This window comes from Canis lupus, chromosome 12 (assembly GCF_003254725.2).
Source record: "Canis lupus dingo isolate Sandy chromosome 12, ASM325472v2, whole genome shotgun sequence".
In the NCBI taxonomy this organism is placed as follows: domain Eukaryota; kingdom Metazoa; phylum Chordata; class Mammalia; order Carnivora; family Canidae; genus Canis; species Canis lupus.
Window position 1 is genome coordinate 25,815,266 of NC_064254.1, and position 15,055 is coordinate 25,830,320.

The 15,055-nt window shown below is 34.3% G+C and overlaps 1 protein-coding gene across 22 annotated transcripts in view; it reads right to left on the minus strand.

Annotated features, from left to right (window-relative positions):
* The window catches only part of KHDRBS2 (KH RNA binding domain containing, signal transduction associated 2), a 592,066-nt gene that overhangs the window by 73,691 nt on the left and 503,320 nt on the right, over window positions 1-15,055 (minus strand). For all 22 annotated transcript variants that reach the window (XR_007401488.1, XR_007401486.1, XR_007401485.1 and 19 more), the window contains exon 7: window positions 14,594-14,676. Coding sequence is in view for 4 of the 22 variants with exons in the window: in XM_049092592.1 (XP_048948549.1) it covers window positions 14,594-14,676 (83 nt within the window). In the remaining 18 variants the exon portion in view is untranslated. The remainder of the gene's footprint in view (window positions 1-14,593; window positions 14,677-15,055) is intronic.

Genomic DNA, 15,055 nt, shown 5'->3' on the forward strand with positions numbered 1-15,055 from the left:
TCAGATGCTTAACTAACCCAACAACCCAGATGCCCCTAAAATATTTTTAAACATTGAAATATGTTGATAATTTTGTGTGTATGATCAAAAATATTACATGAAATGCATTCCTTTTTATGTACGTGTTTTAAATAAAATGCAAATACCCTTTTCTATGCTCTAATATCAGTTTTCACAGTTCTACAAAGGGAAATTCACTGCTTTAGATACATATATATTTTTAAAGTATCCTTGCAATTTTAACAAGATTGAATGGATAGTTTTAAAATATTTTTGAAATTCATTCATTCATTCGTTCTGTTTGACCCATAGTGTTACACAAAAAGCACATTATTGAGTGGCCATATTTGCATATAAAGAGAATATAAATTTGTATCTTCGAAAATTAACTAGAGAACTAAATACATTAACATAATGCATACATGCATGGAGAGAGAAATAACATAATTCTCTGCAGTTATCCTGACCAATTTGTTTTGAGGAGTCAAAGATATGTCTCTCACTCAAAGGTAGCTCATGAGACAGAAAAGTCCATAGTCTATTCCCTGATCCATTTGGAGGAAAATCAGTATTTCTTCTAAAAATGATACATAGAATATAGAAAGAAAAGTATTTGAACTTAACATTGAAAGCTGCTCTTTTTCATTTTCATTCAGTGTGTCATCTTTGATAAATCATTTAATCTCTCTCAATTCCAGTTTCTTCACCTTTAATATGGCAATAATAATATTTACCTTGAGTATTAATGAGATAACCCATGACAGCCCCATGATAAGTACCTAGTACATAGCAGACACTCAGTAAATATTAATAACAAGTAATTGCAAAAAACATGAACAGAAATCTCACAGAGGAAGACATAGACATGGCCAACATGCACATGAGAAAATGCTCTGCATCACTTGCCATCAGGGAAATACAAATCAAAACCACAATGAGATACCACCTCACACCAGGGAGAATGGGGAAAATTAACAAGGCAGGAAACCACAAATGTTGGAGAGGATGCGGAGAAAAGGGAACCCTCTTACACTGTTGGTGGGAATGTGAACTGGTGCAGCCACTCTGGAAAACTGGGTTCCTCAAAGAGTTAAAAATAGACCTGCCCTATGACCCAGCAATTGCACTGCTGGGGATTTACCCCAAAGATACAAATACAATGAAATGCTGGGACACCTGCACCCCAATGTTTCTAGCAGCAATGTCCACAATAGCCAAACTGTGGAAGGAGCCTTGGTGTCCAACGAAAGATGAGTGGATAAAGAAGATGTGGTTTATGTATACAATGGAATATTACTCAGCCATTAGAAATGGCAAATACCCACCATTTGCTTCAACGTGGATGGAACTGGAGGGTATTATGCTGAGTGAAATAAGTCAATCGGAGAAGGACAAACATTATATGTTCTCATTCATTTGGGGAATATAAATAATAGTGAAAGGGAATAGAGGGGAAGGGAGAAGAAACGGGTAGGAAATATCAGAAAGGGAGACAGAACACGGAAGACTCTTAACTCTGGGAAACGAACTAGGGGTGGTGGAAGGGGAGGAGGGCGGGGGGTGGGGGTGACTGGGTGGTGGGCTTTGAGGGGGGCACTTGATGGGATGAGCACTGGGTGTTATTCTGTATGTTGGCAAATTAAACACCAATAAAAATAAATTTATTATTAAAAAAATAACAGGTAATTGTCCAATCAATAAAGTCATAGACATAATGCTCCTCTTTTTCATATTCATAAAGGTTGCAATGCTGAAAGAGATTTCATCTTCTTGAAATACTCTGAAACATGAAATAACCATACATGCCCTCTTAAGTTTCAGTTGATGGTATTTAATGTTCACGGGATGAAATATAGGCTGATTATTCATGAGAGAAGTGACATATTTGTTCTGCTCATAGATTAATGATCAAGATAGATGATCTATATAAGGCATCTAGTGTAGAATTATGATCAGCTTTGCAATGATCTAGTTTATAGAAAATGGGTGTTTTAAGAGTACAAGATCATGCTCCAAATGAGACAGAAGTACATTTAGATATATTTTTGTGTTCTGGATTCAACACTGCATATACATTTCTGAAAATGGGCTCTTTTTATAGACACTCTTTAATCATTTGTTTCCAATTCAGCTTGTATTTTTTTGTTGTTGTTGACTTTGACCCTTTATTATATAAATGAAGGGTGAGCAATCTTAAAACAAAAACATTAATCTTCTGTTTTATTGCATGGAATTATCATTAGAACATAGAAATTATTTTAGACCTTCAACTGACTGATTAATTATGCTCAGTGATACATGACATTATTAAATGAACTGTTGCATGCTTTTGGTACAAGTACACAGAAGCTATTGAACCCTAGTTTGAAATGGACATAATTCCAACTGTATACAAATTATCTGTTGGCTGAATCATAATTCATGAATATCAGTAAGATTTCAGTGCTGTAAACATCAGTATAATTTCTAATTATTTCAATACTCCAATCTAGTTGACTTTGAGACTGAATTCATTGGTGCAAACTGCACTGTGGCTATGTGTTAATGGTGATTTATATTCTTCTCCACTGAAGTCATAAATGGAATCTCACCTCTGTTGCATAATTTTCCAGAACCACTTTTACTTATTAAAGGATTATTTTCATGCACCAGACTTTGGAAATTTAAATAAATAAAACAAAGTCTGGGGAAAGAATATATGAATTAATAATGGTGATTCTGTTTTGATAAGTCTTTTCTTTATTTAAGGAAATAAAGCCACATTCTTCCAGAAACTTTCAAAATATAACTTAAATCAGGTGAGACTGTGTCTCCGTATACCACCATCGTGGCATGCTAGAACTCAATTATAATTGTGCATTTTCATGTTTCTTTAATCGCCAGACTGTGAATGGTAATTCCTTAGTATGACCTACGAGTCCCTTTTCTATCTGCCTGGCCTTTTCCCTATCACTCTTCTGTTACCAAACCCTTTACCGTGACAGTAGAATGTCTCCCAGTTCATGAATCCTTTCATGACCCTATGACTCTGACAATCGAACTTCCACTACTTCTTCACTAAGAAGGTATCCATCATCCTCTTGGGATTCAGCTCAGTGGTTAGCTTCTTATTAAAGCATTAGCAGGCAAGCTGTTGCCTTTTCAAACTTGCCTTCTGTAAGACCTTGCTGACATCGTCATTTAGAACAGCTCTCATTGTCCCAGAAAGTTCTTTAAAATCTTCCTCTTCCTCTAGCACAATGGCTCTCAACAGCTAGTGTGCATAAGCATCATAAAGATACTGTGCCTAAAATGCAGATTCCTGAGACCCCATTTGTCAGTTTCTAAATCAGCTGGCCTCATCAGGGGCCCCAAGATCTGCAATTCCACTTGCAGGTGTTTCTCATGCGGAAGTTCAGGATCATATTTTATTAAAAAAACCACACTAATTGTAAATAAATACACATACAGGCTATGCCTTATTTGTTTTGAATATAGGTACAGAATAGTGAGTGACATTCAATGAGTGTGAGTTGAGTAAATGAATGAGTAGTTTTAAAATACTACATAATTTCTTTGTGAATCATTTTTAAGCTGCCTGACAGTACAGCCAAGCAGATTTGTGGCGATGTTTACAACTGTTCTCACAGAATTTTAATTAGTGGTCAATGTCAATTTAAAGGTTGGTACTGAGCTATTTTTTTGGTACTCTTTTTCTGAAAAAAAAAATTGAAAGGTACTTGATAAAGAAATATAAGATATGCTAAGAAGCATAACTTCTATTCTGGTTTTAAGAATTAGTATTCAAAAAAGCAGTTCCAAATCAACAATAGAAGGTGTAAATTACAAGGTGAAATGTCACAGAGATAAATGTACATTTCTGCATTTCAGCTAAAAAATCAATTGTAAAGATGCAGGATGGTGTTAGAACTGGTTTGACAGAAGTTCATTTAGGAAGAACCTAAGTTTTCAGTTGAAAACAAATTCAATAAAACCTAATAATGTGACATAGCCACTTAAGAAAACCACATGGTAGAGGCACCTGGGTGGCTCAGTCAGTTAAGTGTCTGCCTTTAGCTCAGATCATGATCTCAGTGTCCTGGGATCAAGCCCCGTGTCAGGCTCCCTGCTCAGTGGAGACACTGCTTCTCCCTTTCTTCCTCACTCATGCTTTCTCCCACCATCTCTGTGTGTCTATCTCTGTCTCTCTCAAATAAATAAATAAAATCTTAAAAAACACACACACATGGTAGGATGATGTTGAAATGAAATACTATAAAATAAGAAGCATTATTACACAGGATATTTATAATAACACTGTATCTTTACAGCAGTTAACTTCATCTGATATAATGTACCTCCGGATCATTGTGCTACCCTTTAGGATGGACACTTGGACAACTGGAGTGGTTTTATAAGAGAACAACTAGGTTATTTAGTGAAATCAGAATCATGATATACCAAGAACAGTTGAGGAAAACCATGTCTATGTGGGCACTGATCCTGGACACTGGCTTGTTACTGGTAGAGTGATGTTTCTTAACAATCACAAAATATTACTATCATACAACATGAGACAATTATTTAAGTCGCGTGTTTCTGTTAGGCTAGAGGTTTGCTAATCTAGGCTGGGGTCACTGGGGGCTCTTTTCCAAGCTTGGATGAAATTGAGATTGACCTTGAGGTTTGGACTGCTCCTGTGTTCATTACAGAGCCCAGACTAAGGGCACAGTAGCTACCTAGAGAAGTTCTTGTCGTGGCAACAGCAAAAAACAAGTGAGAAACATAGCCCTTTTAATGTAGAGGTTTAAGATGTGACATTGTTCTATTAGTCAAAGCAGGATAAGTGATAGTGAGGAATCTGCCTCTTTTGTGAGAGATACTGAACAATTACACAGCAAAGGGTGTGAACATGGGGGCGGGGGATGAGGAATTGTGGCCAAGAAAGCACTCTATCACATTCTGGATATTGATAGAGGGGCATTATCTTCATAAAGAAAAGCTGATACGCAAAACAAAACTAGATTTATTATGTGTAGCTTCACAAGCTGATTACTGATCAATGTATATAAATGGAGATTACAGAGAAGAACATATTACTTCAGCTTGCATTTCCTAATAAGCTGAGGTGTTAAAAACAAAATAAAGTGTTTGGGAAGCAATATGGTATTAGTACAAAGTGCCCAGTCTTTGGAATTGGACAGGAATCGGTTCAGACCTTGTTCAGTCCTGGGCAGATTAAACATTCTAAGCCTAGTTTCTTTATTTGTGACATAAGGATAAAACTATCTACCTCATATGATAATGTTATAAAGTACCTAATATAGGCCTCTGCACATAGCAGCTGCTCCATTTTGTGGCTATTATTTTTATTAGAAACTTATTTCCTTTAGAAATGGTCAAGTGTTCCCTGACTAACTTTCAGACTCCTCTCTTACTTCTTCCACACATCTTCTGAAACCCCAATTTTTTTAAGTTGGGTGTCTAAAATCATTAGGTAACAAACTTCTTACCTAAAGTGATAAACTATAGCTATTTCTGTCCTCCTTATAATAGTTACTTATTTATTTAAATGCAATAATATATATTTTTGGCACAGATGTAATATATTATAAATGCATTGTGTTGCCCTTATAAAATAGAAATAATTCTGAATATGAAACATCAGACCTACAGTATTGTAACTATAGAATTGTGATCCTGTACTTTAATGTACCATAGAGTTCACTATTCTCCTTCTAGCACCTGGAAAATAATAGGCCTTTAATAAATAATAAGCTTCATGAAATAGTAAAATAGGATGTTGAGATAATTATAAAGGGAAATCTAATTATGGAGAATTACTAATATCTTATAGATATTATTTTGGCTCTATTCCACATGCATCTGAGATAAATTCTGTTCCCTTTTTTGAAGTACCTCTAGGATACCCCCAGTGTCATGTTTGGTCTCCCCTTCCTTCCCCCACTCTACAATTTAAAGATATCAAAGTCCATATTTTCCATTTTGACCATGGGTAGTTCAAGGAAAATATCTCCTTTCTCTCATTACCAGTGTTCAGTTGCAAAAAAGTAAGACCTGAAGGTCTTTTGTTTTTTTAAGTGCAAATTGGTTCAGAAGCCAAAGAAAGCAATGAAAGTACAGGAGATAATTCAGGAAAAAGATGGAATAGCATTTAATAGAGAACCTGCTGAGCTCAAATGAGGAAATTAGGCTGAGGCAAAAAAAAAAGTGATGATCATAATTTTCACCAAAGATGAATTTGGTTTTATCAACTTATAGATATGATGACAACCTCAAACCCTATCCAAAAGTTATTCTTTTCTGATATCAGAGTGCAATATCCAGGCTTTCCTGTTCCTTTCCTGTCATTTCAACCAAGTGCCGTACCACTCCTAAATATCTTATAATTTGATTCACTTGAACATGTAGTTCTTTATAATGAATTATATTCTCATTTCTTTATCTTTGTACATATCCTTGACTAGCCAAATTTTATTTACCCAGTTAAATCATAGCTTGGCATCGGTTCTTTTTAAGAAAGCTTCTGGAACTTTCTTGTAATCCTCCACTCGATGGCCTCCCATGTTCTCTCCCATGTTGGAACCTCTGGCACATCCTTCTAGCTCATCACATGTTATGTGTTATTTACAAGTCTGACTTCTCTAATTGACTCCAAACAGTCTACTCCTGGATTTTAGGATATCCTTCACAGACCATAGAGTACCCTCAAATAGCCATTTTGAAGGACTCCTTGATTCCATGTCCTTGAAAGCATTTTCTGGATACTGACTTCTTCTCTACCTTGCTTATGAGCAGAACAGAATGACTGTGGCTACCTACAGATATATTTGGTTTAATCTCTAGAATGTTTTAACTTTCAAAAGTTAGTTGCCAATGTCTAAAAATTGGGGTGTTGCCCTTAAAAACTGATGTGGCAAGTTATATTTTCCAAAACTGCGCACAGTACCATTTTCCATCCTTGAACCATGCCAATTCCCCAGTGAGTGGTGAAATCTAATACCCTTTCTCTTGAATCTGGCTGGACTTGTAACTTGCTTATAACTAACAGACTGAGGCTAAGTTGTGAAAGGTAATGCAGGTTCTGTTTTGTTCTTTGAGATATTCATATCTGGTGCTCTTCGCTGCCATGCTGTGAGGAAGCCTATGCAACATGGAGAACTATGAGCGTTCTGAACAGCAGCTCATTTAGGTATCAGTTGACATCCAGCAGCCGCTGCCAGATAGATGAGAGAAGAATCTCCAGATGATTTCACACCCTGGCCATTGAGTGACCTTACCTTTTGAGCCTTCTTGCTGAGGCTCCAGACATGGGAGGAGAAATAAGCCATCCCTGCTGTGCTCTGTTAGAATTCCTGATAACCCAAAATCCTCAAGTATAAGAGAGCATAATAAAAATGGTTATTTTATACTACTTGTTTTTTTGGGATGATTTGTTATGCAGCAATAAGAAATAGAAAACGGGTTTTCTTGGGGGAAAAAAGATCCAGCACCACTTGGTCCTTTACTTCGCATGAACTATATGGCCACAGTATCCTGAACTTGAACAGAAGATAGTTGCTTTCAACAGAGTTTTCCAGAGTCTCCACCACTCCTATTGTTATCCCTTGACAATTATATACACTTGTGAACATTTTTGATTCCTACATATGTTGATAACTGTTACATTTGTTTTTTTTTCCTTTTGGTGGAGCTAAGTATCTTTAATGACCATTGAAGCCAGAATTTCACCTTAAGCTTTTTAAGTGGTTTTAATACTAGGCTTTTTGCAACACATCAGGATCTTTAAGAGTCTATGATGATGTAATAGTTCCCATTTCTGAAGCTCTGATTGTATATGGTTTGCCCAGTACTTTCTTGTTTCTTTTTGAGGAGTGTCTCTAGTTCTAAAGTGATCAGCTGGGAAGGAATGACTGACACAGTGACATATCCTGATCTCAGTAAATGATTAAACAGATTTCAGTTTCTACCTGGGACACTTAAGTTTTCTTGGAAGACTCATCATTCAAATGACTAGAGAAAATGGTTTTTCCAGTTTTTCTTATTAAAGTCTTATAAAAGGTATCTTATTGCAAATTTTTAAATATGAATTGACTATTTAGGCAAGTAGTTTAGTTATCACAATTAACCCGACAGTAATAAAAAATCAACAAACACAATAAATAGATAATGAATAATTTGAGAAAGCACATTGTTTCTTTCCTAAAACCAACAGCTTCCTAAGTAGCCTTGATGCTTAAAATAAGTATCTCAGATAAGGACCAAAAAAAAAAAAAGTGTGTATTAAGAGCTGGAATCTTGCTTTGTTGAGGTAAATCCAGACAATGCCCAAACCACTGTTCATGCATGCAGAGGTCTGTAGATGGCATGAAAATACAACTAACGTGCAGAATAACTGTGGGAAAATATCTCAAATCCAATAACCTTCTGTAAATTCAATCTCATCATTGACTATAGTTTGAAACATAAGAGAATTGAATTACAAAATGAGGGCAAGTCATTTTATAGTGAATAGTACCCCTTAAATGAATAGGACAAGGGGTTATATACTTAATATGATAACTTTTATTAAATTACTGGATAACTGCAGTGACTTACACTTTAGTTTTCATTAGAAGGGTTTCTGTAGACTCTTAGTATCAGGGCTTGCATTAATTTTATAGCTTAAAACAATAGTAAACAATAGGTAAATTGCAATTTTTTTTCTTGCTTGAATTTGTCCTTTGGTGATCACCTTTCAAACAGCATACAAATAACTTACTACATTCTTATTATATTAAATGAATATTCTCTGCAGTTTGTTCAGATAACAGAAATCTATTGACTCAATGAATTGACTTGGGTTTTCAGATGCTATTTATTAGTCTTTATGTCTAAGGCCTCTGGATCTAGCAGATATGATTTTAGTTCAACATTTACTACTTGAATGAACTTAGGAAAATCATTGGAAATTTTTAGGCTTCAGGTTTTTTTCTGTCTCAACTGTTATTGCAAGGATTAAATGAGACAAAGTGGCCTATACAATTAGCACAACAGCTAGCACAAAACTAATGTTAGTTATTATGAATTGTTAGTTTCAAGTAGCCTCTGAACAACAGACCAGTGGTTCCAATTGTGTGAGCTCTGACCCTTGAGGAACTTAGAAGTTGTGCAAGGGGGTCCAAGACCACATTTGTTCACCAGATGTGTATTTGTATGTTCACTGCGCTTTCTGACTTTTCTTTTTTAGTACGTAGATGCTTTCTCATTAATATGGTACAAATTCATTTAAAAGCATTACTGTTTCCATGACAATTCATTATTTATATCTTCAAGCAACTGACACTTTTTTTTGCCTTTCTACTTCCACTCTTCCCTCCGGCCTATTCCAGGGATGAGTAACAGCAACTCCGTCTAACTAAGTTTCTTGTCCTCTGCCTCTTAATGGGTTCAGCCAATGGGAGCAAAGGTGGGAAACTGGAAGGAGGCAGGAGAGTGAGGTCAGGGTGTTAACTCCCTGAACTTTCTCGTTGTGGGATGGTCATACATAGCTCCGATTCTGAATCAGAAGTCTCAGTTCCTATCAGGAGGCCTCTCCAAACAGCTTTCTCTGTCTCTTTTCAATCCTAATATTGGTGACAAACACCTTGCCCCAGGGATACCGGTGCCAGGGCATTGCACTGTCCCTTGTGTTTTCCCTGTACACTGCCTTTGAAAATATTTTCCATATTAAGTTCTCCTCAAATTATACTAATTGAAGAGTGCCATTTTTTTCCTACTATGTAGACCCTAATGCAGATATTCAAAAAATGATCATTCTAGAACTCGGGGAACTTATATATCAGAAAGATGTATATTCACTCTCCTAGCTCATTCCTTTGTAATTTACAGAAAAGAAGATTCTTTTCCTAGTGAATTCCTCAGCTGATTCATGATTTAATGAAAGCAAAATCTTCCATTTTGATATTTTGCTTATTATACCAGTTAAAACTTTACATTTAAAAACCTTAGTTTCTTAAAATTTCACATCCAAATTTAATTGTCATTAGAATCAATGATCAAAATTGGTCTTTTGATCTTCATTTGTAGTACTACTGTTTCAATCTAGGTACATGTCAGTAACTTTTCCTACATCTATGGCTTTGGTTTGGTATAGATTCCTACTGAAAATTTGGGCATTGGGAAAAGCCAATTGGTTGGTAGAACCTTGTGAATTTACATAATTTCAGAAGATCGATCTCTGACAATGTTAGTGGCAAGGAGTGCATAAAAATAGGATATCAGAACATGGACAGAATTTAATATTTAGTCCAATTAAAGTTGTTAATCACAGGATGTAACTTGTCCTAAGCCAAAGACATCAAATAATTGAGTTCCTCCGGAAATTGCAATACTAGTCCTTCAATTTGAAGCTTGCATAATAAACTTATCAATCCATTTTTCTAAAACTTTTTATCCTCAATGACACAGAGCAAGAGAAAAAGATGGTCCGAGATCCCTCATATCATCATCATCTTTACCAGCCCTTAATAATGTCATCATGTAGAGATGCCTCCTAAGGAATCTTTAGAGAAGTCCCTCTTCTGATCCATTTGAAACGTTCAAGAACTAACGACACCTTGTAAGACAACTGGGGATTAATTAAAGTTGTTATAGCTTATGAACTCCAGGTGAACCTTTTTAGGGTTGTTACCTTGTGAACTTCCCTTAGACTCTTTGAAGATGATATAATTATTCCATTTAAGTACCTGCCAGATTCTACTTTATAATTCCCACAAATTCTGAATTCACCTGTGCTGACTAACTAGTCATTTGAAGACTATTTTCTCTAGTTTTATTTTTATATCAGTTCTGCTACGTCATACATAATTTAGTTTTACCTTCAGTTTTTAAATTAGAGTTTCTTCCCATTTTGACCATGACAGTGCCAAAATAATATTCATATTGTTTGTAAATGATGGATACATTTTATGTTAATATATTTATCTTTATTCTGCTTTAGAAACTTTTTCCATTTTCCTCCATAAGTCCAAATCATACTTGTAAAAGCCCAATTAAGAAGCCACCACTTGAAAAAAAAAAAAACAAAACAGTTCTAGACTGATTCTTGTAAAGAATGAACTTACTTTCACTTCCAATTTCTTTTTTTATAAATTTATTTTTTATTGGTGTTCAATTTGCCAACATATAGAATAATACCCAGTGCTCATCCTGTCAAGTGCCCACCTCAGTACCTGTTACCCAGTCACCCCAATTTCTAATACTTGGTTGCTCTATAGATGTTTCACTTATATTTATTTAAATATATATATACAGCTTTCAAATGACTCCTCAAACAAATGTTAGGGGCAAATATTAAAATATATTTAAAAATGTTTTTAAATAAGTATTGTCACTGTATAATGAGTATACTTTTTGACACATATAAGCATTTAATAAGTGCTATTTAACTAAACTGTTAATATTATCTTCTATTGGCATAGTTACATCAATAATCTAAATACAGGAATTTAATGCATATGTCCTGAATTTTCTGTGTTTATCCACTTCTATTACAAATTGGTACTATATTTAAAAATTCTTCCTCAGAGATTTCTTTTTTTTTTTTAATTTTTATTTATTTATTTTTATGATAGTCACAGAGAGAGAGAGAGAGGCAGAGACACAGGCAGAGGGAGAAGCAGGCTCCATGCACCGAGAGCCCGATGTGGGATTCGATCCCGGGTCTCCAGGATCAGGACCTGGGCCAAAGGCAGGCGCTAACCCGCTGCGCCACCCGGGGATCCCCCTCAGAGATTTCTGAAATATTGTTAATTTCATTCATTCGTCATTACCACATTCATTTATTTTTGTTCAATTATTCAACAAATCTTTACTAAGATAAAGTTTCTAATATGCCAGAAACTCTATGAGTTTCTAGTTGAGGCCATGCTTTGACCAAAATAGAAATTTTATAATTATTGCAATAGAGAATATTAGTATCATTTTTTAGAATATTTTGTATCATTTTAATTAATTTCATGACCTGATTATTTATTCTGGTTTAGCATTAAGATATCTCAGAAACATTTAAATATTTTGTCAATAAATATAATACATAGAATTCTGCACATTATATTCTCCTTTAGGAAAAAGGCTCTTATATCTTCATAGTGTAGGTACACACTAAGTGTGAAATTCATGTATTCAACAATCATCTGCTCAGTACATATCCTATAAAAGACTCAATACTAGATACTGTGATGGACATGAGGATATAAGTAAGAATAGTAAGAGTGATAGGTAACATGTATACAATCGATTTCATTGTAGGACAGAGAGAAAAAGAGCCATAGAGAAATAAAGATGTGCTATTGAAATTCAGAACAAAAACAAGTTATTCTCAAATAAAGGATTCAGGAAAAACATTTTGGAAGAGTTGGTTTTGACCAACGAATGAATTTAGACACAGAAAAGGGAATAGATATAAAAGAAAAAAGAGAAGGTAGCAAAAGTTCATAGAGAGTATCTTTTGACATATAAATTATGTTTCCTTAAAACAAGACATTTTTTTCTGAAATTGTTCTATTACTTTTTGTGCATAATTATGTTCAATTATTCTAATATTCACTTTTGAAATATTCAAAAATAAATTATCCTAATCTCCCATTTCTTCTTCCTTGTCTCTCAGGGTCAGCTAAGCCCATTTAAGTCTTACCAGAAGAAAGATACAGAAAGTCCTTCACTTTTAGAAAATTATTCCAAAATAAATCTCTATCAGCTGAATGTAACTCTATGGAGCTAACTCAAGACGTTATTTTATTCTATTATAGTTGTGTTTTCAGTGTGTGGTAATTTTTTTTTTTTTTTTTACCAAATAGTTTCTGAAACAAGCTACAGAACTTTATTATCACCATTTCTATGCACTAATATACAATGATGAACTAGCAAATATTAGCAGATGCTTTAAATATGTAGTGAGTTTGCATACAATACCCTATCCAGGGTCTGTGACATGATGCAAAATCTTCCCCCATTGTAAATAATTGTGCTGTGTTTCAATATTTGACTGGGACTAGTAAGATATCACCCCCAGTACAAACTCAGCTCATGATGGCTTTTCTATTTAACATACTACATATTAACCATTACTCAAAGTTGAAGATGGCTACTTCAATAATGATAATAATGATATATTATGCTTAGCTTTAAATGTATCAGTTTACATTCAACTTTTTCCTAATTGCCTACAATATTCTCTCTAAGAATTTCCCTTCACTCCTTTCACTATGCTGTCCTTCCGACCATGAAAAATGCATACTTATGCACTACATGTAGATTTCCTCTCCTCCATAATGACCTTAAAGTTTTCTTTCCTTGTCATTTCCCAGATGTTACTTAATGAAGCATCCATATCTCTTTGGATCCCAGTAAAGTTGGTCAATAAATGGTCAATACTGTAATGATTTTGTGACAATTACTTCTATTAGTTTCTGTCAATCACATATATGACAGACTCACATGACTATCATATGGATTCATCCTACTTTCCTATGAAAATTGTAATTTTTTTTAGAAAAAATATTTGGGAGACTGATTTTGCTAAGGATGCATTTGTTTAATGACAATTTTATTCATAATTCACAATTCATAAGTTCATTCAAAACTTATTTGTCCTTCAACTGGTGAAAGAAGTAACTATGGTACATCCTTACAATGAAACACTACATGGTAATAAAAAAGAAGAAAATGTTGATAAACATAACAACATGAATGAATAAATGTCAAATACATCATGCTATCTAAAGAAGCTAGACTCAAAAGGCTACATATTGTATCACTTCTACTTATGCGACATTCTGAAAACTCAAAATTGTAATGGCAAAAACTTGATTGTGGTTTCCAGGGCCTGAGAGGGAGAAAAGTTGTCTATAAAGGTGGTAAGAAACATTTCAGGTTGACTGAATTGCCCTATAACTTCATTTTGATGGTGGTCACAAGATAGTTTGCATTTGCCAAACTCGTACAAACTCTATCCCCTTAATGGTCAAAACATCCTGTATGTAAATACTACCTCACAAAAAATTAGACTTTAAAAAAAGTAAAAATTCATTAATATCTCAAAATTTGATCAATATAAAGAAATTAGGTAAACAATCATTTAGAGATCCATCAAGAAAGCAAAGGAATTGTTCATTACATACGATGTTTTAGAAATTTTCCTTTTCAGAAGGAGCACCAATAACATTCCTATGTCTTTTGTTTTACAAATAAAAATTACATTTTAGGGGAAAAAGCTTCATTGAACAAGTGCCTTGTGTTTCACTTTTGTGTTACTTATGAATTTACTAAAATAATCTCCATAAGTAACAGTATTTTGTTAAATACAAGCTTACTTAATGAGTTTATTGGTTATGATAATGATGTAGTCTTAAAATAACACACTATTATTATTAAGAATTGCACAATTATTATCTTTTTACCTCTCTGTATAATATAATAATTCAGAAAGACAATGGAGAAAAACCACTGCTAGAAACTCTCACATAATAGAACTGGAGCTCAGATACAAGAGACAAAATAGTAGGATTAGAATTAATCCTGAGAAGGATGCTTTAGACAGCAAATGCCTTACCTTTGTGTTTGGGTGGCATAGCTGTTCTCATAAGTCTCATAGGTCTGGTCATCATATTCACCCCCGTAGCCATCATCATACCCCTGAGGCAGAAAATGTAGAAAGACCTATTAGCAGTCAACTTGATTAACTTTGATCTATTTTTACTTATGTGTAAGTACTTATGATCTGTGTTTACTTACTGATGTGACCTTATTTTAGTTTTTATGTTTGGTTAGTTACTCTGCATCAGATTTTACTAGACTAGTAATTTTTTCATAACCTTGACTAATATTTTATGATCCAAATTAATGTTTAATAATTAAACTCAGCATGTCATTAAAGTAGCTATACCTACTCTAGAATTTGTTTAGAATTTTGATCAATACTAATGAAGACAATATAAGAAATTAAAAGATAAAATTTCTTTTGAAAATATTATGGGTAGATAATGCGCTAACCTAATGGAGGTGTTAACATGTT